General features: G+C 40.0%; 1 protein-coding gene across 7 annotated transcripts in view; it reads left to right on the top strand.

Moving 5' to 3' along the window:
* APC (APC regulator of Wnt signaling pathway) overlaps positions 1-15,981 on the top strand; it is an 86,672-nt gene extending 70,691 nt beyond the window's left edge. For 3 of the 7 annotated variants that reach the window (XM_075181669.1, XM_075181692.1, XM_075181681.1), the window contains 7 exons: positions 2,719-2,817; positions 5,533-5,911; positions 6,466-6,803; positions 7,036-7,113; positions 7,614-7,730; positions 7,946-8,160; positions 8,259-15,981. In XM_075181669.1, the coding sequence (XP_075037770.1) occupies positions 2,719-2,817; positions 5,533-5,911; positions 6,466-6,803; positions 7,036-7,113; positions 7,614-7,730; positions 7,946-8,160; positions 8,259-14,760 (7,728 nt within the window). In that variant the 3' untranslated portion in view covers positions 14,761-15,981. The remainder of the gene's footprint in view (positions 1-2,718; positions 2,818-5,532; positions 5,912-6,465; positions 6,804-7,035; positions 7,114-7,613; positions 7,731-7,945; positions 8,161-8,258) is intronic. The other 4 variants (XM_075181701.1, XM_075181710.1, XM_075181718.1 and 1 more) reach the window with 3 other exon arrangements.
* The last annotated feature ends 8,726 nt before the right edge of the window (positions 15,982-24,707 follow it).

The raw sequence follows: 24,707 nt of genomic DNA on the forward strand, positions 1-24,707 counted from the left end.
AGATGTGGGAGCCATCTGATACACTGTGCATGGACAGCTATAGCCAGACCCAGATATATGTACCTGACACTGCGGCAGGTAGAAATCCTCACTCCCAAATAGCTATTTGTTTATTACAATATTAGTTTATTATTTATGGACATCTAAGTGTAGTAATATAATTACAATTGAGACATAATGAATGTTAATTTCTAGATGCCAAGAGTTTTGCTTAGCCCTAAAATAAACACCTTAATCATTCATGGGGCTAAGGCAAGCCTTCAATTACTGGTTTGTTTTTCAGTTACCCCAGACATCACTTTATATGATTGGTTTGGTGGCGAATATGTACGTTATGTACGGATATCTTGAGTCTTGCATCACACAAATAGTCAACTAAAGCGACTGATACTTTTGAATCAATTATATTCTATTTTAATGAGGCCACAATTTTATTTCAATGATTGGTTAGTTTCTGCATTCTGTTAAAGGTCCCTGTCTTAGGTGGTGGGGGTCCCTGATGTAGACAGGCCACCATGCGGCTTCTTAGCACAGTCCCCCTTTGTGTAGGTCCACTTGGAGATAGAAGGTTGTTACTGAAATAAATGTGGTTACGCCTCGCCAGTATCATAAAGGGTTAAGCATATCTCCATTACATCTAACAACTTACATTGTACAGTCTGTATGTATACTGCAGATTTTCTGCTGCATAAACGAATATTTATGAAACACTCGTATGATTTATTTCATGTTCTGAGTCTTATGAAATGATGGTTAAGACCACGTAACTATGGAGATACATACAGGCAGTTCAGTTTTGTGACAGATTTATTACTACATGTCATATACTTAAGTACATTACAGAAGAATACGATCATACAGATTCACACATACATCCTGTTTAAAATAAGTTTTGTTACTAATGTGCTAATAACATTTGCTCCCTTGATAATGTTTTGAGCCAGATGGTTACTGGCTGGTGCTCAGGGCCTTTCATAGGACATCTGGGGGATATCCTATTCTGTGAGTGCTGCAGGGGTGGAGAAGGTTAATCACTGGATGACTTAATGGATGGAGCTGTAATCCGTTCATACCCCTGAGACTGAGCCCGTATGCTTCTGTGTTCTGGGTTAGTGAATATTTAATGTTGTCGTGATAAGCAGCAAGAGGAGTGTCTTCACAAACACTACTACTTTAGTGCTGGATCCCAGGAGGTGTCTCTGGAGCATTGTGTACAGGCTTTATATTCAACCAGAGCTGGAGAGAAAAATAGAAAACATTATTATACAGGCTTGAAACACAGGAAATCTGTTTTGGAAACTAATTTTAGAAAATGGGGACATAAATGGCTCTGCGACACTAAGGAATTAAATGAGGATACTATCGCAATCCTCATTATTTAATATTGACGTTATCTGTGATTTGTAAGACGCCACAGTGCTCCACATCGCCAGACAGTGGGGTAAGCAGGACATATATAAAACAAGGACATACAAGGTAGACGAAATAAATACAGACATAAAAACAAAGGGTAGGGAGGGGCTGCTCACGAGCGAGCTTACGTTCAATTTGGAAGAGGACACGGCTGAAAAAAATAGTTTGGATCAGGGATCTAAGAAAGAGATGGGTTTTCAGAGAGCTTTTAAAGATTTGAAGGCTGTGGTAGAGAACTTCATAAGTGGGGAGCAGCACAGGAGAAGTCTTGAAGACGGGAGTGCGAGGTGGTTACTACAGACAAGGTGAGGCACAGGTCAGAGGTAGATCTAAGAGGAGAAGTAATTTGAGCTGTATGAAGTGGTGGAGTTGTTGAGGGCTTTGTAGGGAAGGATGAATAATTTTAATTGAACTCTGGAGGACATAGGGAGCCAGTGTATGGATTTGTAAAGCAGTATGGCAGATGTGGTGTAGTGTAAGAGGACAATTAGTCTTACTGTGGTATTTAAGATGGATTGAAGCTGGAATAGATGGGTGAGGAGAATGTGAGAGTGGATACGTTTTTGTAGCATCTTGGGTAATATAAGTATATATCTGGAAATCTTTCTAAGGTGGAGGAGACAGACATGGGAGACTGGATGTGAAGAATAAAGCAGAGGGTTTGGGAGAATGAGAAAACTGTGCTGTTATAATATACAATGACTATTTTTTACATTATACTTCTAAGGAGTCCATACTAGACACAATATGGAAAGGTAAATTAACCATACCACTGTATTTTAATCCTAGCTGTTTAGCTTCTGTTGCAAAAAGAAAATATAGCAGATTCTAGGCTACCATTAAATGCCATAAATTGCTATTGAAAAAAGTTAACAGCACTTTGGTATATATTTTTCCAACAAAATGTTTAATTACTTCACATAGTGAACAACCCACTCCCAATGATTTCATATGTATTCAGTAATGCACTGCCTTGATGTATATGAATTAAAAGTGTGGCTTTACTTGCTGTTGAAGTTCAATATCTTAATCCCATATAATGCAGCAACCATTAGTTATATGGATTTGAACCTTATGTGTAGAATGCTCTGTTATGGGTAATCAGTGTACTTTATCTACTATATCTATATGCCTTCATCATTCAGCCTCGTAGAATCACATCATTCTGCTTTGGTTTCCCTTTACAACCAAGGAAGAAACGTTAACCTCAATAGTCATTCATACATCTTACGATTGAATGACGGTGTCTGTCCATTATTAAAGCTTCCAGTTCATTCACAATCGTTTATCACTCTTTCATTATAGGGCACAAGCGCTCGAGTGGATCATGAGACTGCCAGTGTTATGAGCTCTAACAGTACCTACTCCGTTCCACGAAGGCTGACTAGTCATCTGGGTACCAAGGTAAATACAGAGCCCACACTTCCTGCAGTGATGGTCGCCAGGAGCCCTGTTTTTATGTACAGTTGCTGTTATTCTGCATATTGGATGGAATTCTTACTATGTTCTTGTATTATTATATATACAAGAAGATTATTCATTTTAAAGAGGAAAATTATGTATTTGCTGGTAAATTTAATCCTGGCCATATTTGTAAATGATCAATTTATTAAATTGAGCATGAGCTTTCATTTTGTGTTTTGCAAGAGCCACAGAAATCCTCTCAAACAACAATCTCCTGTGTACTATCAGGGGCTGGCTGGCAAACGTATTAGCAACTTTTTAATGGAAATAAAAAGTAGGTAGCACAATGATCCAGACAAGGCACTGCACCATGCGCCAGGCACGGGCTGGCAGATGCCCCTCTGCCCAGCCAGCCCCTGACGCCTGTCCCTTTTCTTCTCCCTCAACAAGCACAACATTACATTTACTTTGTATTTATTTCAAAATAAGTGTTTACATTTTATTTAGTATAATGTCTCTTATTGCGCACTTAGGGGCAGATTCAATTCCCCGCATTGTTCTTTAGAACAACACAGGACGCGCATTATTGCTGTTACTACGGTAATTTTAACGTAGGTTTTTGCTCCCGGGTCACAGAGCTGCGTGCAGAAATCAGCATATTAACGGTAATAATGCGCATCTATTACTGTGGAACAAGGGAATCTGCCCCTTAGAAGCTGCATTTATTACACATCCAGACCAAAATGACTAGTTTGCTGCATTTCACTTGGGCTTTGTTTTGGTTACTTCAGTTTCACCTTCAATTAATTTACTTGTTTGTCAGTTTTAAGAGTATATGGGGGAGTTTAATTTCCCATGATGCGCTGACGGCCACCACCGCAGTGTCTGGCTGCTCTCGCTTTGTTACAGATTTACCTGCACACTTCTGTGGGGTGCAAATAAAAATCTATAATGTTACATTGCCTTGAAGCGTGTTCTGGGAGCCATCCGTGGGTGATTGAATCCGCCCAATTCTTGTCCCTCATTGTTCAGGGAGTTATGTTTGGAATAAGAATACCTTCAAGCAACATAATCCAGTGTATCATTTAATGGGCAGTGACGGGAAAATACATTTTAAAGTATACCAATCCCCCTACACCAGTGAATCCCAAACTTTCACACCCTTAGGGTCTCCAGATTTTTTTCATGGCACCCCTAAGCCAAAATCATTACCAAGTAGTCCCCCTTCTTGCTTACCACCGGCCCTGGCCACTGCACCCTAGGCGCACACAGTTTAGGTAACGCTGTCCTACACCCAGTGGAGTCATATATTTTGTGGGCCGTGCTGCCCGCTGTGAAATAATGTAGAGAGTAGAAGTAACACAGATTATTCATATCCATGGTTTATGTCTAGCAGTAATGATGTAAGAATAATATACGGCTAATATGCACTTTAACAATTTAAGGGAGGACAAAAGCAAAAATATTGAGTGTATGGACACCATATTGAAAATATTAACTTAGCGTATATACTCGTGTATAAGCCGAGTTTTTCAGCATACTTTTGTATGCTGAAAAAGGGCACTCGGCTTATACACGGGTGAACTTACCTGCTGTCCGGTCCCTCGGCTGGCAACCTCTGCATATGCGTTCCAACAACAGTAAGTTCGGCTTTTGGAACGCAAACTTGCGTTATAACTTCCTGTTGTTGCGTTCCACTGCCGGGTAAGTGAAAAAAATCCCTCTCCCTCTCCCTCTCCCTCTCCCTCTCCCTCTCCCTCTCCCTCTCCCCCTCCCTCTCCCTCTCCCTCTCCCCCTCCCTCTCCCCCTCTCTCTCCCCCTCTCTCTCCCTCTCCCTCTCCCCCTCTCTCTCCCCCTCTCTCTCCCCCTCTCTCTCTCCCTCTCTCTCTCCCTCTCTCTCTCCCTCTCTCTCTCCCTCTCTCTCCCTCTCTCTCCCTCTGTCTCTCTCTGTCTCTCTCCCTCTCTGTCTCTCTCTCCCTCTCTCCCTCTCTGTCTCTCTCTCCCTCTCTCCCTCTGTCTCTCTCTGTCTCTCTCCCTCTGTGTCTGTCTCTCCCTCTCTCCCTCTCTCTCTCTCCCTCTCTCCCTCTGTCTCTCTCTCTCCCTCTCTCCCTCTGTCTCTCTCTCTCCCTCTCTCCCTCTGTCTCTCTCTCTCCCTCTCTCCCTCTGTCTCTCTCTCTCCCTCTCTCCCTCTGTCTCTGTCTCTCTCCCTCTCTCCCTCTGTCTCTGTCTCTCTCCCTCTCTCCCTCTGTCTCTGTCTCTCTCCCTCTCTCCCTCTGTCTCTGTCTCTGTCTCTCTCTCCCTCTCTCTCTCTCTCTCATTACATAATGAACAAACAATACAGCCACCATGTTCATACATTGTTGTACCCAATGGTTTTAGGGACTGATGTGATGTGAATGAGTTCTCTGTACAGCGCTGCGGAATTGGTGGCGCTAGCTTTAGGCGTAAGTGAAGATCAGTCACTCTTCCTTCAGTTTCTAGTGGCTGGAATGGGAGGTAAAACAGTGAAAGCACCATTGCTATGGATCAGTTTGTGAATAGGTAAACTTTTTACTTAACCCGAATTTCAGGAACTAAGGTGTTTACTTCCCTAACCTTGTCCAAGAGCAGGACACCGCACTTTAGGCCTTCTGGACATTATCTAAGCCAGTATGGTTTAAATAAATGCTTATTGAAACATTTACTTGCTTTAACAGACAAAATCTATATTTCCAGGTGGAAATGGTATATTCCCTTCTATCTATGCTTGGTACCCATGACAAGGATGATATGTCCCGCACGCTTCTAGCCATGTCAAGCTCACAGGATAGTTGTATCGCCATGCGCCAATCTGGATGTCTTCCTCTCCTTATCCAATTACTACATGGCAACGATAAAGACTCTGTGCTTCTGGGGAACTCCCGGGGAAGTAAAGAAGCACGTGCCCGAGCCAGCGCAGCCCTCCATAACATCATTCACTCTCAACCCGATGACAAGAGGGGGAGGAGAGAAATCCGAGTCCTGCACCTTTTGGAACAGATTCGGGCCTACTGTGAAACTTGCTGGGAATGGCAGGAGGCACACGAGCAAGGAATGGACCAGGACAAAAATCCAAGTATGACGGATTTAAAATAAATGTACACATAGGATCCACATGGTCCCCCAGTTACACATTTATTAGGAGACCGTAGAGATTGCTTTATCCAATGACTTTGTGTTCTGGTGGTACTAGTAGCTTTACTGCAATTTCCTTTGTGTTGCCTAATGTGCAGCTGTCACCTCTGGAAGGTGGAGCTGTTTTGTGAGCTGAAAATAATGTATAAATCATTGGACTAGGAAGTGCGGTGCCTTATGAATGTTTAGTTATGAAGGCCGCAATCTCATGTGTTTAGGTGACAAGTGCACTTTAAGGATAATGATAGTTGTTTTAATTATTCAGAGATAAAGGTAGTCTGCTTTTTGGCAAACTAGTACCACTTCTAATATTATTTCTACACATCTTTTAATGAATGAATACCACTTAGTAAGGGTTCCCAAATATGTATCCATAGCCATCCACTTTTCCCAGCCATTCAGTTAGTACAATATAATCATTGCTCGCCTACTTTCTATATAGTGTCTGCATAGTCATTGCAGTAAGATGTATGACATGATCCTGTATTATCTTAGTGCCTGCACCTGTGGAACATCAGATCTGTCCTGCAGTGTGTGTACTGATGAAGCTCTCCTTTGATGAAGAACACAGACATGCAATGAATGAACTTGGTAAGAGAATGTGTCGCACATCTTATGGTGGTGAAATTGTGACGGCAAAGATTTCCACACTTAATCACCGATATACGTCTTTGTTTCCATCTTTTCTAACAGGGGGATTGCAGGCTATTGCAGAGCTTTTACACGTGGATTGTGAAATGTATGGACTTATTAATGACCACTATAGTGTTACCCTACGTCGTTATGCTGGCATGGCATTGACAAATCTGACTTTTGGAGATGTAGCCAACAAGGTAGGTTTTTTGGGGGTTTGTTTTGCTTACTGTCCCTTTTGTACTTACAAGGAATTGAAAAATGCATACTTTTGTAAATACACCCTCACCTCCACTATTGTAATGTTTTTAAATGGGTAGTCTGGCCAGGCTCTTAGTCATTCTACATATTACTGCTAAAATAACAATATGGCAAATGGTTACATATCTCTGTGTACATTTCCGTAGCTATTTTTTCTCATTCACTTTGCAGGCCACGTTGTGTTCGATGAAAAGCTGTATGCGAGCTCTTGTAGCCCAGCTGAAGTCAGAAAGTGAAGATTTGCAACAGGTAACACTTTAATAAGCACATAACACTATAATCTGTTTATATGGACTGATATATTAATGTGTGCCTGGGATCCAATAAAACAGTTCTTATTACAATGATATAGGTTTTAGTGCTGTTGATACCTCTTATAATACTTAATGAAAGTAGATGGGTCCAACACCATAGTGATTTTAAGGTAACATTCAGTACACATTTTGACACAGAGACAGCGATATTTTGTTTTTTTCCCCTTTGTGAGGAAGAGCTGATTACAGTGAACATTTGTTTTTGTTTTCTTTAAGAGGTCCCACTAGGTCTCCTATTGCCAGCCCTAGTAGATGCCAACTAAACTGGATATAATAGCTAAGAATGTAGAAGTTATTGGATATATTAGAGTTTAACATGTACAATGTTTTTTCAGCGAAATACCTTTTTTTTTGGGGGGGGGGGGTGCATCAGTTCTGGGAATTACACAAATAGAGAGGAACAGAGTTCATATAGACTGTTATTTTGTGTTGCAGGTCATTGCAAGTGTGCTCCGGAATCTGTCCTGGAGAGCAGATATAAATAGCAAAAAGACTTTGCGAGAAGTTGGGAGTGTGAAAGCATTGACGGAATGTGCACTTCAGGTTAAGAAGGTAAATGCTGTGTATAATATAGCCGTGGCTTATTTACTACTTTTGGTATTCTTCTAGTTCTCTTTGGTCTTTCACCTTTCTCAGAATTACTACAAATCCCAAAATGTATAATTTCGGTTACTATTTTGTAGTGAAGGTTGTGTATGAGAGATTTAGGTCTGCAGTGAGAAATAATAGTTTAGGAAAGTAATCTATTTTTCTTTCGTCCCCTCTAGGAGTCCACATTGAAGAGTGTACTAAGTGCCTTGTGGAATCTGTCTGCTCACTGCACAGAGAACAAAGCAGATATATGTTCTGTGGATGGGGCACTGGCTTTCTTAGTTGGCACATTAACTTACCGAAGTCAGACCAACACACTGGCTATCATTGAGAGTGGAGGTGGAATACTGCGCAATGTGTCCAGTTTGATTGCCACTAATGAAGACCACAGGTTTGTAATTGGCTATATATAGATGTTTATGCATCAAGAATTCTTCTTTCCTAAATGTAAAAAAATTCTGAATTTGTTTTTTTGTTTTTTCATTTTAGGCAAATTCTGAGAGAGAACAACTGTTTGCAGACCTTATTACAGCACTTAAAATCTCACAGCTTGACTATTGTCAGTAACGCTTGTGGGACCTTGTGGAATTTATCTGCACGAAATTCTAAAGATCAGGAAGGTCTCTGGGATATGGGTGCTGTCAGTATGCTCAAAAACCTCATCCATTCAAAGCACAAAATGATCGCAATGGGCAGTGCAGCAGCCTTAAGGAATCTAATGGCAAACAGACCTGCCAAATATAAAGACACCAATATCATGTCTCCAGGCTCTAGTGTCCCATCTCTTCATGTTCGGAAGCAGAAAGCATTGGAAGCAGAGCTTGATGCACAGCATTTGTCTGAAACTTTCGACAACATTGATAACTTAAGTCCCAAGACATCTCATCGCAATAAGCAGAGACATAAGCAGAGTTTGTACAGTGAATATGTTCTGGACTCCAGTAGACATGACGATTCCGTTTGCCGGTCCGACAACTTTAGCCCAAGCAATTTAACTGTTCTTTCTCCATATGTAAATGCAACTGTGTTGCCAGCAACATCTTCCAGGCAAGCTGGCGATGGTAACAGGACAGAAAAGGACAGGGAAAGGCCAGGACTAAATACATACCATTCTACCAGTGATGGAAACTCGTCCAAACGTATTGGATTACAACTTACAACTACTGCTCAGATTGCTAAAGTTATGGATGAGGTTTCAAACATTCACCTAGCCCAAGAGGACAGAAATTCTGGGTCTCCTTCAGAAATCCACAGTGCTTCAGATGAACGAACTTCTAGAAAGACTACTTCTAACCATTCCCATACAAATGCCTACAATTTCACCAAAGGAGAAAATTCCAACAGGACATGCCCTGTGTCGTATATGAAAATGGAGTATAAAATGTCATCAAACGATAGTTTAAACAGTGTTAGCAGCACTGATGGCTATGGAAAACGTGGTCAAGTAAAACCATCTGTTGAGTCATACTCTGAAGATGATGAGGGTAAATTTTGCAGTTATGGACAGTATCCTGCAGGTCTAGCACACAAAATACACAGTGCTAATCACATGGACGATAATGACACTGAACTGGACACTCCAATAAATTATAGCTTGAAATATTCAGATGAACAATTGAATTCTGGCAGGCAAAGCCCAACACAAAATGATAGATGGGCAAGACCAAAACATGTAATAGATAATGAAATGAAACAAAATGAGCAAAGGCAGGCTAGAAACCCTAAAACACCTTATACTGCATTCACTGAAGGCAAGGAGGAGAAACACAAAAAATTCTCCCCACATTTTGCGCAGACGGAAAATGCTTCTTCATATAGAGCAAGGGCCCCAAACACTCAAGGAGAGCAGATACGAGCAAATTCCAATGTTGGTATAAATCAGAAGACCAATAAACCTCATTGTCAGGCTGAAGTCTATGACATTGACAAAACAACAAATTTCAGTGAACGATATTCTGAGGGAGAGCAGCAGGAGGAGGAGGAGGAAGAACAGCAAGTAAGTTTCAGTATTACCTCTTATAACCAAGAGGAGATTCACATTGAGCAGCCTATTGACTACAGTCGTAAGTACCCATCCGATGTTCCACCATCGACACAGAAGCAATCGTTCTCTTTTTCAAAGAACTCTTCCAAGCAAAGGTCTAAAAAAGATCATGCATCATCCAGCAACAACACACCAAACCCATCACCAAACGCAAACAGACAGACTCAACTTCATCCTAACTCTGCTCAAACACGAAGTGGACAAAATAGACAAAAACAAACCTCAAGTAAACCCTCTTCAATTAACCAAGAAACTATACAAACCTATTGTGTTGAAGATACACCTATATGTTTTTCAAGATGCAGTTCTCTTTCATCCTTGTCTTCTGCTGAAGATGAAATTGATGGGCGTGAAAGAAGTGCCCAGGGAGCAGGTGGGAGTAACACACTTCAAATAACTGAACTTAAGGGAAGCAGAGATGCTGCTACAAAAGAAGGTGCATCAAGTGAAACTCGTTCTGCACCACATCATATACGTACCAAAACAAGCAGACTACAAACGTCTACCTTATCGCCTTCAGATGCTTCAAGGCATAAATCAGTTGAGTTTTCTTCAGGTGCTAAATCGCCCTCAAAAAGTGGTGCTCAGACACCTAAAAGTCCTCCAGAACATTATGTCCAGGAGACACCTTTAATGTTCAGCAGATGTACTTCTGTAAGTTCATTGGATAGTTTTGAAAGTCATTCAATAGCCAGCTCTGTGCAAAGTGAGCCATGCAGTGGTATGGTTAGCGGTATTATAAGTCCAAGTGATCTTCCAGACAGCCCAGGGCAAACAATGCCACCAAGCAGAAGCAAAACTCCTCCACCCTCTCAGGCAGAGCAAGAGAAGAGAGATGGAAATAAAACTAATGTAAGAAGTAATGCTGAGGAAAGGGAATCGGTGACCAAACAAACTGCTGTACATGCAGCGGTTCAGAGAGTTCAGATGCTTCAGGAAGCCGATACCTTATTGCACTTTGCTACTGAGACCACACCAGATGGATTTTCTTGTGCTTCAAGTCTCAGTGCTCTTAGTCTGGATGAGCCATATATCCCTAAAGATGTAGAACTTACAATTATGCCCCCAGTATTTGAAAATGATCAAGGTAATGAGACAGAGTCTGAAAAGTCCAAAGAAGCTTCTGACCAGCATGAGAAGAAAGAAGAGAAACAAGCAGAACCAGAAAAAGACATGCTGGATGATACAGATGATGATATTGACATATTAGAGGAGTGTATTATATCTGCCATGCCTACAAAATCATCAAGGAAAACAAAGAAAGTATCCCAACCAAATGCTTCAAAATCAGCTCCTCCTCCTACTGCAAGGAAACCAAGCCAGCTACCAGTGTATAAACTACTTCCTCCTCAAAATAGATTACAGGCTCAAAAGCATGTTAGTTTCACCCATGCAGACGATATGCCTAAAGTGTATTGTGTAGAAGGCACACCAATAAATTTTTCTACAGCAACGTCGCTCAGTGATCTCACAATAGAATCCCCACCAAATGAATTGACAAATAATGATCATGCACATGCCATACCTGTTTGTTCAGACTTTGAAAAGAGGGACGCTATTCCTACTGAGGGTAGGAGTACAGATGATGCAGAAGCAAGTAAAAAGTCAAATACCACTGCATCAGGGCTAGACGATGATAAAACAGAGGAAGGGGATATTCTTGCCGAGTGCATACATTCTGCAATGCCTAAAGGTAAAAGCCACAAACCCTATAGAGTTAAAAAGATTATGGATCAGGTTAACCATACATCTGCACCTGCAAATAGAAATCCTCAAGAAAGTGAAAAGAAGCCAACCTCCCCAGTGAAACCAATGCCACAACCAAGTGGGCGTTCAAAGAAAAACGCTGATCCAAAATTGAGTTTAGGACATGAAAAACCCTATGGTGACCCAAGGAAGCAGAATGTTAAAAATCTGAGAGAGACTAATGACAAACTTCCCAACAATGAAGATCGCGCAAAAGGAAGCTTTGCTTTCGATTCTCCTCACCACTATACCCCGATTGAGGGCACGCCCTACTGTTTTTCAAGGAATGATTCACTAAGTTCATTAGACTTTGATGAGGATGATGTTGACCTTTCCAGAGAAAAGGAAGAGCTGCGGAAAGGAAAGGAAACAAAGGAAATTGACACAAGGGCAGAGAACAAGAATCATTCCTCAAACCAGTCACCAGGACAGGGACATCAAGGTCAAAAGAATACAGCATGCAGGGGCCCATCTAAATCATTGCTGCAAAAGCAAGCTTCATTTCCACCTGCATCCAAAGTTCAAGACAGGGGAGGAGCATCTGACGAGAAAATGCAGAATTTTGCAATTGAAAATACACCTGTCTGCTTTTCTCGCAACTCATCTCTGAGTTCATTAAGCGACATTGACCAAGAAAACAATAACAAAGAAATTGAGTCAACAAAAGATAATGAACCTTCTGACTCACAGATAGCATTGCGTAGACCTCAAACTTCAGGCTATGCGCCCAAGTCATTTCATGTTGAAGATACCCCAGTTTGTTTTTCTCGAAACAGTTCTCTTAGTTCTTTAAGTATTGACTCTGAAGATGATCTGCTGCAGGAATGCATAAGTTCTGCAATGCCAAAGAAGAAAAAGCCCTCAAAAACCAAAAGTGAGAAGGTTCGTTCAAATAGCATTGGTGGAATTCTTGCTGAGGAACCTGATCTTGCGCTACAGCTAAGAGATCTGCAAAGTCCTGATTCTGAAAATACATTCTCTCCAGATTCCGAAAACTTTGATTGGAAAGCAATTCAGGAAGGTGCCAATTCGATTGTCAGTCGATTACATCAAGCTGCTGCTGCTGTTTCATTGTCTCGGCAAGGTTCTTCTGATTCTGATTCAATTCTTTCATTAAAGTCAGGCATTTCCTTGGGCTCTCCTTTCCATCTTACACTAGACAAGGAAGAAAAATCCACCCCAATAAACAAAGGACCAAGAATTTTAAAGCCTGGAGAGAAGAGCTCCGTACAAAACAAGAAAAACGATGAAGAGCCTAAAAGCATAAAAGGGGGAAAGAAAGTATATAAAAGTATGATTACAGGAAAATCTCGTTCCAGCTCTGACTTTTCAAGTCAGTGTAAACAGCCAGTACAAGCCAATATGCCTTCAATTTCTCGTGGTAGAACAATGATCCATATTCCTGGAGTCCGTGCAAGTTCTCCAAGCACTAGCCCTGTTTTAAAGAAAGTTCCTGTTCTAAAAAATACACCATCTAAAAGTTCCAATGACAACTCAACTAGTTCCCCTAGAGGACAAAAAATGTTGAAATCTGAACCATCACACAATAACAGACAGGCAGCTACACCAGTAGGACCAAGTAAAGTACCTTCCAGATCAGGATCAAGAGACACTACTCCTTCAAGGCCGTCTCCACAACCATTAAGTAGACCTATGCAGTCCCCTGGTCGAAGCTCAATTTCACCAGGCAAAAATGGAATAAGTCCACCCAACAAGTTCTCTCAGTTGCCAAGAACATCTTCTCCTAGCACAGCCTCCACTAAGTCATCTGGTTCAGGAAGAATGTCATATACATCTCCAGGTAGGCAGTTAAGTCAGCAGAACCTGAACAAGCAATCCAATCTGCCCAAAACACCCAGTGGTATTCCAAGAAGCGAGTCTGCATCAAAGAGCTTAAACCAAAATGCAAACACTGGATTGAGTAAGAAAGTAGAGTTGTCTAGAATGTCCTCAACAAAGTCTAGTGGAAGCGAATCTGATAGATCGGAGAGACCTGCTTTAGTACGTCAGTCTACTTTTATTAAGGAAGCACCTAGTCCTACATTAAGGAGAAAATTAGAGGAGTCTGCATCTTTCGAGTCCTTGTCGTCTTCATCAAGAGCAGATTCCCCAACACGATCTCAGACTCAGACACCAGTTTTAAGCCCATCTCTTCCTGATATGTCGTTATCAACTCATTCTATACAAACTGGGGGCTGGAGGAAAATGCCTCCAAATCTGAATGCTCCCTCAGAACATGTTGACATCAGAAAGCGTCATGACATAAGTCGGTCACATTCAGAGTCACCATCCAGGCTTCCGATTACACGATCAGGCACTTGGAAACGTGAGCACAGTAAGCATTCTTCATCACTTCCGCGTGTTAGTACTTGGCGAAGGACTGGAAGCTCATCTTCAATTTTGTCTGCTTCTTCTGAATCTAGTGAGAAAGCAAAGAGTGAAGATGAAAAGCAGCCGACCTGTTTCTTTCCGGGGTCTATATCTAACTCAGACTGTCCATCATCGGCAAAAGGAACTTGGAGAAAAATAAAGGAGAGTGAAATCCTTGATACGACAAGTAACAGAACTTCAAACACACTTGCTGAGTCTAGCAACACACTAGAAACTAAAACCGTATACCAGATGGCACCAGCTGTCTCCAAAACAGAGGATGTATGGGTAAGAATTGAGGACTGCCCAATCAATAACCCTAGATCAGGAAAATCCCCTACTGGGAATTTTCCCCCAGTAATTGAAAATGTTTCAGAGCAGGGGGAAAAGGTTGAGGAGGTAAAGGACTCCCAAGGAAGGCATAATTCAGGGAATGGGAATGGGCCTTCACTGGAAAATAGGCAGAAATCTTTTATTAAAGTGGATGGTTTGGATATAAAGGGGACTGACCCAAAACCTGTTATAAACAGTCAGCCTACAGGGCAAGAGACAAATGAAAATTCTGTTACAGAGCGTACACCATTTAGCTCGAGCAGTTCAAGCAAACACAGCTCACCAAGTGGGACTGTAGCAGCACGTGTCACTCCATTTAACTATAACCCTAGCCCCAGGAAAAGTAATGGAGACAGTAGTACATCTCGACCATCCCAGATCCCAACACCAGTGACTACAAATACAAAGAAAAGGGACTCAAAAGGTGAAGCCACAGACTCTAGTGGGTCTCAAAGCCCCAAAAGACATTCTGGGTCTTATCTGGTGACTTCTGTTTGAGAACACTCTCTGCTGTTATTTCGATTGAAATTCTGATGTATTATTTTTTAGCTGTCCATGTATATTGTTCAAAGACACAAATATAACAAAAAGTCTGTAAATATATTTGATTTTTGATAAGGGTTGTTCAGGAAGCCATAATTCATAAAATATCGTTTTCACTTATTATTTACTGTAATATAATGACACAGCTTAAGAAACATAGGATATTTATAGACCTTTTTATTGGATAACCCATTTCGATCTCTTAAAGCCCTCCCAGCTGTTTGGGCACAGCAAAGGACTAATTGTCAAGCTGACTTAAAGAAGAAGAAAAAAATTAAATAATACAGATACCCTTTTTAACTATTGCTGTATCAGTTTATTCTAGGAATCCGACTGGCCTTACCACATCAGGGAAAACTTGTATTGATGCAGAAAATAGACTATTGATTTAGACATTGTGAATACAGTTACACTAGTCACTTATCATGCTGCTGGTAAACTTACAGCAATGTGATTTCTACTGAAAGCTTTTTCCTTTCTTTTCTTTTTTTTTGTTTTCCCTTCTTCCCTGGCCGGCATGACTGATCTGACAATCCAAGTACTGTGATCTCATGATGTGCATAGGTACAGTAGATATGTTATAATAATCTACACAGTGATGTTATCGACAAAACAAAAAACACCCAAAAAAAAAAATCTGTGTTGCCGTTAGACCACAACCAAGATTTTTGGTTTCTTTTGGACTCCGATCTCTTTCCCCCCCCTTCCCCCAATGCTACGCTGTATATTGTATGTTCCGGTATTTGAGGTGAGATGGCTGCTCTTTTATGAACGAGACAGAATGTCTCAAAATAATCTAACTGAACATTTCTGAATAAATTATTACTGTATGTAAATTCATAATTGTGTTTTTATTGTGAACTGTAAGATTTTATGTGGCATGCAGATCTTTTATTTTTAAGGGAGTGGGGCTGATTTTATCTTTGTTTTTTTGTTGTTTTGTTTTTTTTCAATAGACCTAGATACTGAATTCTACTGTGTGAGACAATATTACATTAAGGTTTTCACTGCTAAATGTTCTTGGAAAGATTGATGTAAAAACCTTAAGATAATTTTATTTCTTGCACTACAATCAGCCCGCAAGAGAAACTTTGCTGCCAAAATTCAATAAACCACTAGGTCAGGGATTTAATAATTTGCAAGTTCTCGTAATAAATACTTGTAGTTTTTCCTCTGCTTGCTGCAACTGGTGTAAATCTTATTTCCATGGCTTTTGACTGATTTTACCTGGTAGTTGTGATTTCAGAAAGGAACTGACTTGTACTAAACTCCAACTTATTTATTAATTTTTTAAAAGCTGTCTGCACTCTTGATCCTTTAATGTTCAGTCTCGGTAGTCAGAGCCCTGCTAAGCAGAGTTTTAGCTGGTGAACGATACAAATGACCTTCACACACTTCACACTGTGTGTATTGTTAGTGATAAAAAGTGAATTAGTTTGTATAAGCAAGATGGGAATAATGTATTTCTGGATGGTTGTGGATATTTTTAATTTAAACACTAACTTTTGTTTTTCTTGTCAAGGCAGTTTTATCTATGCGTGACTAAGAAGATTTTATGACTTTTGCAATAAAATTTAAAATAATAAAATGTCTGCTTTATGATGTGTCTAACTCACTCGTGCAACTAATTTAATTAAGAGACTATAGGTGTCGCCTTACATTCATAATCGCATTTTTTTGTACTTACCATTACCAGCGCACATTATAGGGCAGTGGTTCCCAAACTGCTGCGGCTCCCTGGGGCGCCACGGCTAGGGCCGGTGGTAAGCAAGGTGGGGGACTACTTAGTAATTATTTCGGCTTATTGGTGCCATGTAAAAATTATGGAGACCCTAAGGGTGGCTTGAACTGAGAAAGTTTGGGATCCACTGTTATAGGGAACAGGTTTATATTGCTGCATACCAATTAGTGTATGTGTATATAAACATGTTCACCTTTTTTATTTTATCCTTCAGTAAGTAATGTTTAGTTTCAGGATGGGAGAGACATGTATTTTGCTTTTTCTGTAGTGCAAAAATAAAACCAATTCTATGTTTTTGTGGTACATAATACAAACTTCATATCCTATTTGAAATCATGTAACCTTCTAAGAGAACTGTCACCTTGTGCAGGATGCATGTTTTTTTTTTTTTTTTTTCATTTAAATTGTTCCACGTGGCCCCATTTGTCTGGAAGAACTGTCGTTAAAATAAATGCCAAGCTCACTACTGGCCTGTCTCCACCTTTCGAGTTAGCTTTCCCAGGCCAGCCTTCTCCATATAGCTCTGCTGTCTTGCCAACATTAACAGAGGAGCTATGATGTAGGATGAAGCCACCTGGGAGAAGAGTGTAAGTCATGGTCTTTTTTTGTATATCGCGCTCTCCTGTTTTGTTTTTTGGTTATTGTTTTTTACAAGAGGACTGATAATAGCTGGATACTCGGTAGCGATCAAGGGTGTCTATGGAAAGATGGCGCCCACAAGTGATTTGTAAAAACAAATGGATGGAACATGTATGGTAGTAAGTAAAACACATTTTACTTAAACCATCTATGTGCACTGTTCAGTCTCTCCATAGAAATCTGTGATCTCTGTGCAAGTATCAGTGTCTTCTCCATCCTCTTGTCACAAACCGGAAGAGAGGGACGATAGATATAAACAGCCCTGTGCACATAGCTTAATGCAGTGTGTGGTGTGGCTCTGAAGCCAGTCAAGCTAATTGCCATGTATTCTCCTGGGCAAATGGGGCCTCCTTTTTCTTTATATGTGCATAGTGTACAATGTGTAAATGAAAAGCCAATCATGGTTCTCTTCAGTGTACCAGGGCCTAAAAAAGGCTGCAGGTCAATGAACTGTTTTTGTTGTAGGAAAAAAGTTACCAAGCGCACACATATAATATACAATTTTAATTTGAATGTTCTACAAACCTCGAGGGACAATGTCCATTGACACGCATTCTACAGGGATTAGAGTTGTGTTGATGTGTAGGCTCACTGACTGTTGCCCTTGATATGTCACTGCAACAGCCAACAAATGCATGTGTACTGTAGTGTCCATTGTTGATGAACCACATTGCACATGTTTTGTGATAACCTAGGCTATATATGCATGATATGTGAGAGCGGCAACCGTTTTATTTCTGCAAGAAAAATACATCGAAAGTAATTTATAAGGCGCAGCTCTGTTCTGCGTGGGGTGCGCACGGATGATCCAACCAGCGCACATCACGGTGCACCCTAATATCTGCTCCTGGCGCTCCGCCGCAGCATATAAATCTTCAACTTCATATTTTACACTATAGGGCAACATTGAGGTGCAGAATTGGTTCCATTCAAATTATAGAATTATGCTTGAAGACTGGTGTGGAAAAAATCACCTCAGAGCACAAAAACACCCATAAAATGTGCCTTTTCCATCCCTTTATCTCGTTTCAATAATGCTTCTCAAAATCCTGTTTTATACTGCTCTGCAAAACTATTATTTATACAGCAGCATCATATTACTAAGCGTTGATCGGAGAATGTCATCGTTCACATCAGTCCCTGCCCAACTCCAGCTTATACTCTAAATTCCCACCACACATACACTAGGTCCAACTTTCTCAAACGCCAATTATCCTACCACCATGTTTTTGGACTGTGGGAGAAAACTAGTACACAGAGGAGCCCCACACAAACATGGGGAGGAGGATGTACAAACTCCACATCTACTCAGGTGAGTCTTTCACTTTCTCTTTTTCCCCAGCTCACCACTGACTCTTTCCTCCCCCCATGTTTGTGTGTCTCATGCTTTCATTTTCATGTCTCATCAATCCTGTGTTCAGTTAGTTTTTTCCAATTTTATGTATGTGTCTCACTCCTTAAGTTATGTGTGTTGTTCTCTGCCCCCATTGTGTTTGTGTGTGGGGGAAAAAAAATATTTTTCTTACAAAACATTCAATTTCTTTAAAAAAATAAAATCATTCATTAAGAAATACTTTTTTTCAAATAATAAAGCATTTTTTTTATTGATACTAATCTAACAGATATCCCCCCTCCCTGTAGAAAACCTGTGTTTGCTCCTGGGAAGCAGCACCATTTTTTCACATAAAAGTCCCTCAACCGATAACCGGTTAATAGTGGTGGGAAAACCCTGTTTCGTTCATCGTTCCAGAATATCCCATTGGAATATGATTTGCATGTAGATCTGTTAACCAAGACGGACATGACAAATGGATAACATCGGTGTCACACTAATCAAACAATTGAGTTGGCACATATTCTTTGTGGGTGGGAGCATGATCATTCTGGAACTATATACTGCAATTTATAAAGATTATGATTGACTTTTTTTTTTTTTTTTTTTAAGAAATGACTGTACTCAGACTGCAAGGAACATGTGCCCCACAACATACCAGGACCATTTACTGTTGGAAACAAGCACTTGGAGCTGTAAAGTTCATTAACTTGATTCCACATGTGCACGCATCCATTTGTAGAGGACATTATGAAGGATGAGTCACTAACCATAGCACCTTCCTTCCGCTCTTTGTACCACTACATCTTTAATTGTGCATTGCCGGATGTGATGTGTTTTATTCGCTGCAGCCCAGCTATGATTCAGCTCTGTGGCGTTATCAAGACTATGATTAAACTGACTGCTGGTGCCTCAGGTTGAAATTCTCATGCTTTATTTTAAAAGATTGGCAAGTGCCTAATATTAATATCTGACTTTACCAGGCATGAAGCTTGTTTGGTCATCATGAGTAATGTAGGAGGGCGCCTCCTAGAAGCAACTAGAGACAACTTCATGAGGATTAAGCGGTGAAACTGGCCTTTAAGACTCGCATTTGTCAGACGGCTTATGGATAACAATAAATGCCTCCTAGAAAGACTATCATCATTATCCATTGATTTAAATAACACAACCAGTATAGGAGTAATAGAATAAGAGGTGTGTCTTTCACCTCTAAAGGGGGTTTTACCAGGAGGCAACAGCCTCACTATCAGCATGTAGAAGCTTCACCTGTTCAGGTGACAGCTGGGGGAAGGACGCATCATCCAGGCATTAGAACAGCCATGAGGCAGAATGCAAATAGATATACGGTTTGAAGATTCTTATACTCTTGGGCCTAATAATTGATTTTGAATTCAACTCATTATTATTAATGTGATCCAATCTCCCATCCCACTGTATGATAGATATAAACATACATATTACTGCCATTTATTATATCCTTTATACAATTCTTACTTATATGCACAATTTTTTATATTTCCAATAATATTTTCCCTTCCTGTATTAGTACTTTTGATACTGTATTCCTATCTGTGCTTTACCTGCTCATAGCCCCTCTATTGCCACCATTTCCATTTTATCCCTTCATTAAATTATTTCTAAATAGCAACTGTATTTTATGGTATGTTTGTTACCTATCCATGCCATGTGATTTTTCTTTCATGCACTGGTGCACCGTTTTGATAAACATTACAAAAAAAAGATTGTATAGGCAATACGTAGAAAACTGGGACTCTAAAGGACGTAAAAGATCAGTGGGACAGAGTGATACACAGTCTGATAGCACTTTGAAGGCTCTACCTATAACCCAACCCAGTTATTTATTGGTGTTTTTAATTAGGGTAGCTGTCATTCTCTATTCTCAACAGAAAGAGGTATGGACCTTAATATATCTCTCACAAGATGGACATTTCTTGTGTTCTGGTGTGAGATTAACAATAATTGTAAAAAGCATAATACAAATGTTTAGTATACAAAATAAATATAAAGTCAACAGGTTCTTAGCTGTGTAATACACATTGATTGTTCAGAAATGTTTTGACCTGAGGAGCCCCGTTGCTAGATAGCCACTGTGAAATAAAATGAGAAATTTGAAGGACACAGTTGAGCCTGAAAATATTTGGATATTAGCTACCTGATAAGCTCTGAATATAACGCCCTGTGATGAAACTGGGTGCTACTGGACTAAGAACTTTTATATTCATCACCCGTTTCTCACAGTTTAATGTACTTGTGAATCCTTGGCCCAGTCTAAATATATACACCAGAGCATCGGTGTATTATGTGTGTTATTATTTCATGTTATTAGGTACATTTTGCCCTTGCTATTACTTGCAATATTGTATATATTAGAAATAGAATATTGCCATATTGTGTGAAAATAACAGGAGAGTAGAAGTCACTTTACTTGTGTTAGCTAAGATAATTACCTTTTGTCTCAAATGTCCATTGTCATGAGGTGTGACTTAGATCTGGTTTGTAACCAGAACAATGAGTGACTTGACATAGCTAGCTGGCAGCCCACGTTAATAAGCTCGGTCAACAGGTAATCTGAGAGGTGATTAGGTTAGAACTTCTAGATGCTATGCATTGTGCCTCCACAGTAATGTACTGGCTGAAATAGCATTGGGAAATGTATTAATATGCATCAATATAATGTTATTGTATCTCACTCTAATGCTGAAGATACAATGTGTCAAATATCATTGTTTCACGCAAGCGTGAAGTGTCCGTCCCTGATGTAATATTGTAACCCTTTGATTAGTGTATCCAGCCAAATAGCTAATTGAGTCAAGCCATTCCATTGTATAATCAAGGTAACAGAGACTGTATGTCTAACAGTTAGTGTCCACTGATAGACCCCTGCTGTAAGAGGGAGGATTGAGACATTTGACCCTACTCCCTGTGTATACAACCAAGAATATAAGGAGAGCAGAATGCCAAGAGAGCTATTCTAGCTTGGAGGATCCTGGTGTACAAGACATCAACAAAAAGGACTCTGGGCAGGCATTGAATGCTGCTGGAGGAAACCCTACCAGGACAGGGTTTGTGTGAGCCATTATCCCAAGCTGGGCGACATAGTAACTGTCTAGCTAAACGGTAGTGGTAATATTGCGGGAGGATAAGACTCTGAAAGAGAGTGAGATTATTACTTTGGAGTGGTGACTGCAAGAGGCTGCTGGAGGATACATGCTACCATTTAACCTGTATCTTGTGAATGTCTTGTGGTGTGCTGTCGTAATAAAGCCTTATTTTGGCTATACTCTGGTCTACCCGAGTGAGTTGAATCCCACAGAGGGTAACTGCCATCCCAGCTAAGGGTGGCATTCTCATATACCCCCTCTCTTCTCCACCCTGAGACTAGTTAAAACCAGTTCTTTGCTGGACATATAGAATCTTTGTATTCCAAAACAATGATAAGGGGGGGGGGGAATTGCATAAAGCAGTCTTGTTAACCCTTTCCACCACATTCCACTCACTGACTTGTGCAAGCTATTGATAACTTACCCTTAAAGGCAAACTCGTTTGTTTTTCCACAACATTTTATAAAAACTGGTTACAATCTTAAAAATTACACAAGTCACGATACAATGATTACATATAACAAACTATGAATAATACCACCTAGAAAACTAATTAGCAGGGTTTAACCAATTTAGCCAATCAGGCAATTGGGCATATTCTGTAGAATTTGCCTCCCTAACATTTGCTTTTATTTGACTTTCTTTATATATCCATGTATTTGATCTGTTCGGTGTCTTGCAATACAAGTTCGTGTGGAGATATCAGTATGCAACATACAGAAGTGTTCCATCTGAAATTGGTGCATATGTACAAATCCAGCAATTTGAATAGTTCTCTAGCTTGGCAAACTGATAATGTATGTCTATAAGAGCATTATGCCAGTCATCTCCTTAATGTTTATGTAGCTCCCTCTTACCCCTATTCCATGATATTTGTAGAGACCCGAACCACAGAATCACCAGAAGAGAGCACACAATCCACTTCCAGGACATCATTCAGTAATAGAAATTAACCTGCGGGAAGAGAAAAAGACAGTATTATCTGTACCTTCTAGTAACACTAAATATATATCATCTAGGCCTGAAGCTACTATTTCTTCTATCTTTCTCTTTTTGGTCCCAACCGGCATCACCCATACTTTGCATCCTCTCTGATATTCACTGGTTTTTACTGCTACATAAACTGAATCCGGTACCACTACCAAATGTCCTAATATGTGCACCTTCTCCACATGCCACCATTGCTTAGGGATCAAAGTGACCCAATATTCTCCCAAATCATCCAATGTAACTAATTATTCCCATGAGCAATGTTTTATCACCTCTGGGGCTGGTATAAAATACAGTTAATATTTAGTTTCTAAATGAGTTATCCCTGTTGGTACTTTGTACATGGGGTCTGAAGTGTCCCTATCTGGGTCTATCACCCATTTGGGGGTCTTTGAGCTGTTGCTCTTCATGGGCCACTACCTCACTCTTATGTTTCTGTACTTTCAGTTTTTACTGAATATTATTATAGAAGGGGGCAGGGGTATCACAGGGGCATTTTGATCTATTATCCTTTGGTTAACTTTCTGCAATGCCTCACATCACTCTCTCCCATCCCCTCAATGTATGATGTGGTGTCCTTTCCCTAACTTGCTCTTTCAATAGACCATTTATTCTTTCTATGAGCCAAGCAGCCTGAGGATAATAAGGAATATGATGCACCTAATGTACTCCCTTCTTTGCCCATTTTCTGATATATTGGCCAGTAAAATGAGTTCCATTATATGTTTGGACCTCCATCGGACTACTATATTGTCTCTGTATGTCTTGTAATGCTATAGGTTAAATTATGGTACAATTATATAAGTTGGATGAAATATTATTAATGTATTATGTGTGTTCAGATAGAATATTTGAACAGTCTGTTTTTCTTGTATTCGGTGTAAAGGGTTAAATGCTTTCTGGGTGTCTTTGAATAGGGGGTCTCATGTTCAAATAGATGCCAGATGGTTTAAGTGGACTTAAGACTTGGAATGTAAAGGTCACACATGCTCCTTGACCTAGGTATATAGGTTTTATTTTTGATGAAATGTCTGTCAAAGGCATTTATAATTAATTTATTTCCACCTGTTGTGTATTATTTCAAAGTATGTGATATGATAAGTGACCTTTGTTAGAGGGGTGGGTTTTCATGTTTATAATCTGTAAGTTGAATGTGTAGCCAGTCTTATTCTAACCTAGAACTAAGACTCATGCATTGTATGTCGGTAAAATAAATGAACTATGCTTTTTCAACACTTACTGCTTTCTGGGTGCTTCAACAGTTATGGAGGTCAGCACCGAGATTATCTGTAAATAACCATCAGCCAACACATCCAGAGACGGGAGACAAACTATATATTCAATTGTGGCCACAAAGGTAATATTTTATCTTTTCTGACTATATACTTCTGTCTCCTACTCTGAGTTTGCTGAAAAGGTATTTATGGTTATCTATGTAAGTGTGAAATTGCAAATGTGTTTTTGAACTGTTTATATGTTTGTATAGACGTATAGGTATAGATTTGGTACCAATTAGAATTTCCATTTGCTGTTTATTTCTCAAAGAGACTGTTTAACCTTGTTCACCATAGTATGAAAGGTTGCATGTACGTACGTACGTACGTACGTACGTACGTACGTGTGTGTGTGTATGGGCTTCCTTGACAGGGCCTAAGTCTGGTACAGATTCCAAATTCAAGTATTACTTCTGGTTAACGCTTGAAGGAGGAATAGATAGTTCCAAGCCACATGAAAGTACTGTAAAACACATAGAAAAAGTACACTATAAGGCCTTAGATAGCGTGTATGTAACGTGTGCGTAATAAACACCAGGTTTTATCTGACGAGATAAGTGTGGTTCCCCTAAATGGTTCAAGCCTATAAAGGGGTGTGATACATTTCAATAGTGGTTGTAACCTTATTACCAACGTGCTGAATAAGTCGGACTATAAAAGAAAAAATGAAGCTGCATCATGGGACAAAATGTAGCCACACAGGAAAAGTCTAGATGGTTGGAATTTTTCCTGGGAGTTCGGCAGCGATTATGTTCCATAAATATAGAAAAAAGTCTGTTCGATACGTGCATAAAAGGTGT

Source organism: Mixophyes fleayi, chromosome 1 (genome assembly GCF_038048845.1).
Source record: "Mixophyes fleayi isolate aMixFle1 chromosome 1, aMixFle1.hap1, whole genome shotgun sequence".
Lineage (NCBI taxonomy): Eukaryota > Metazoa > Chordata > Amphibia > Anura > Limnodynastidae > Mixophyes > Mixophyes fleayi.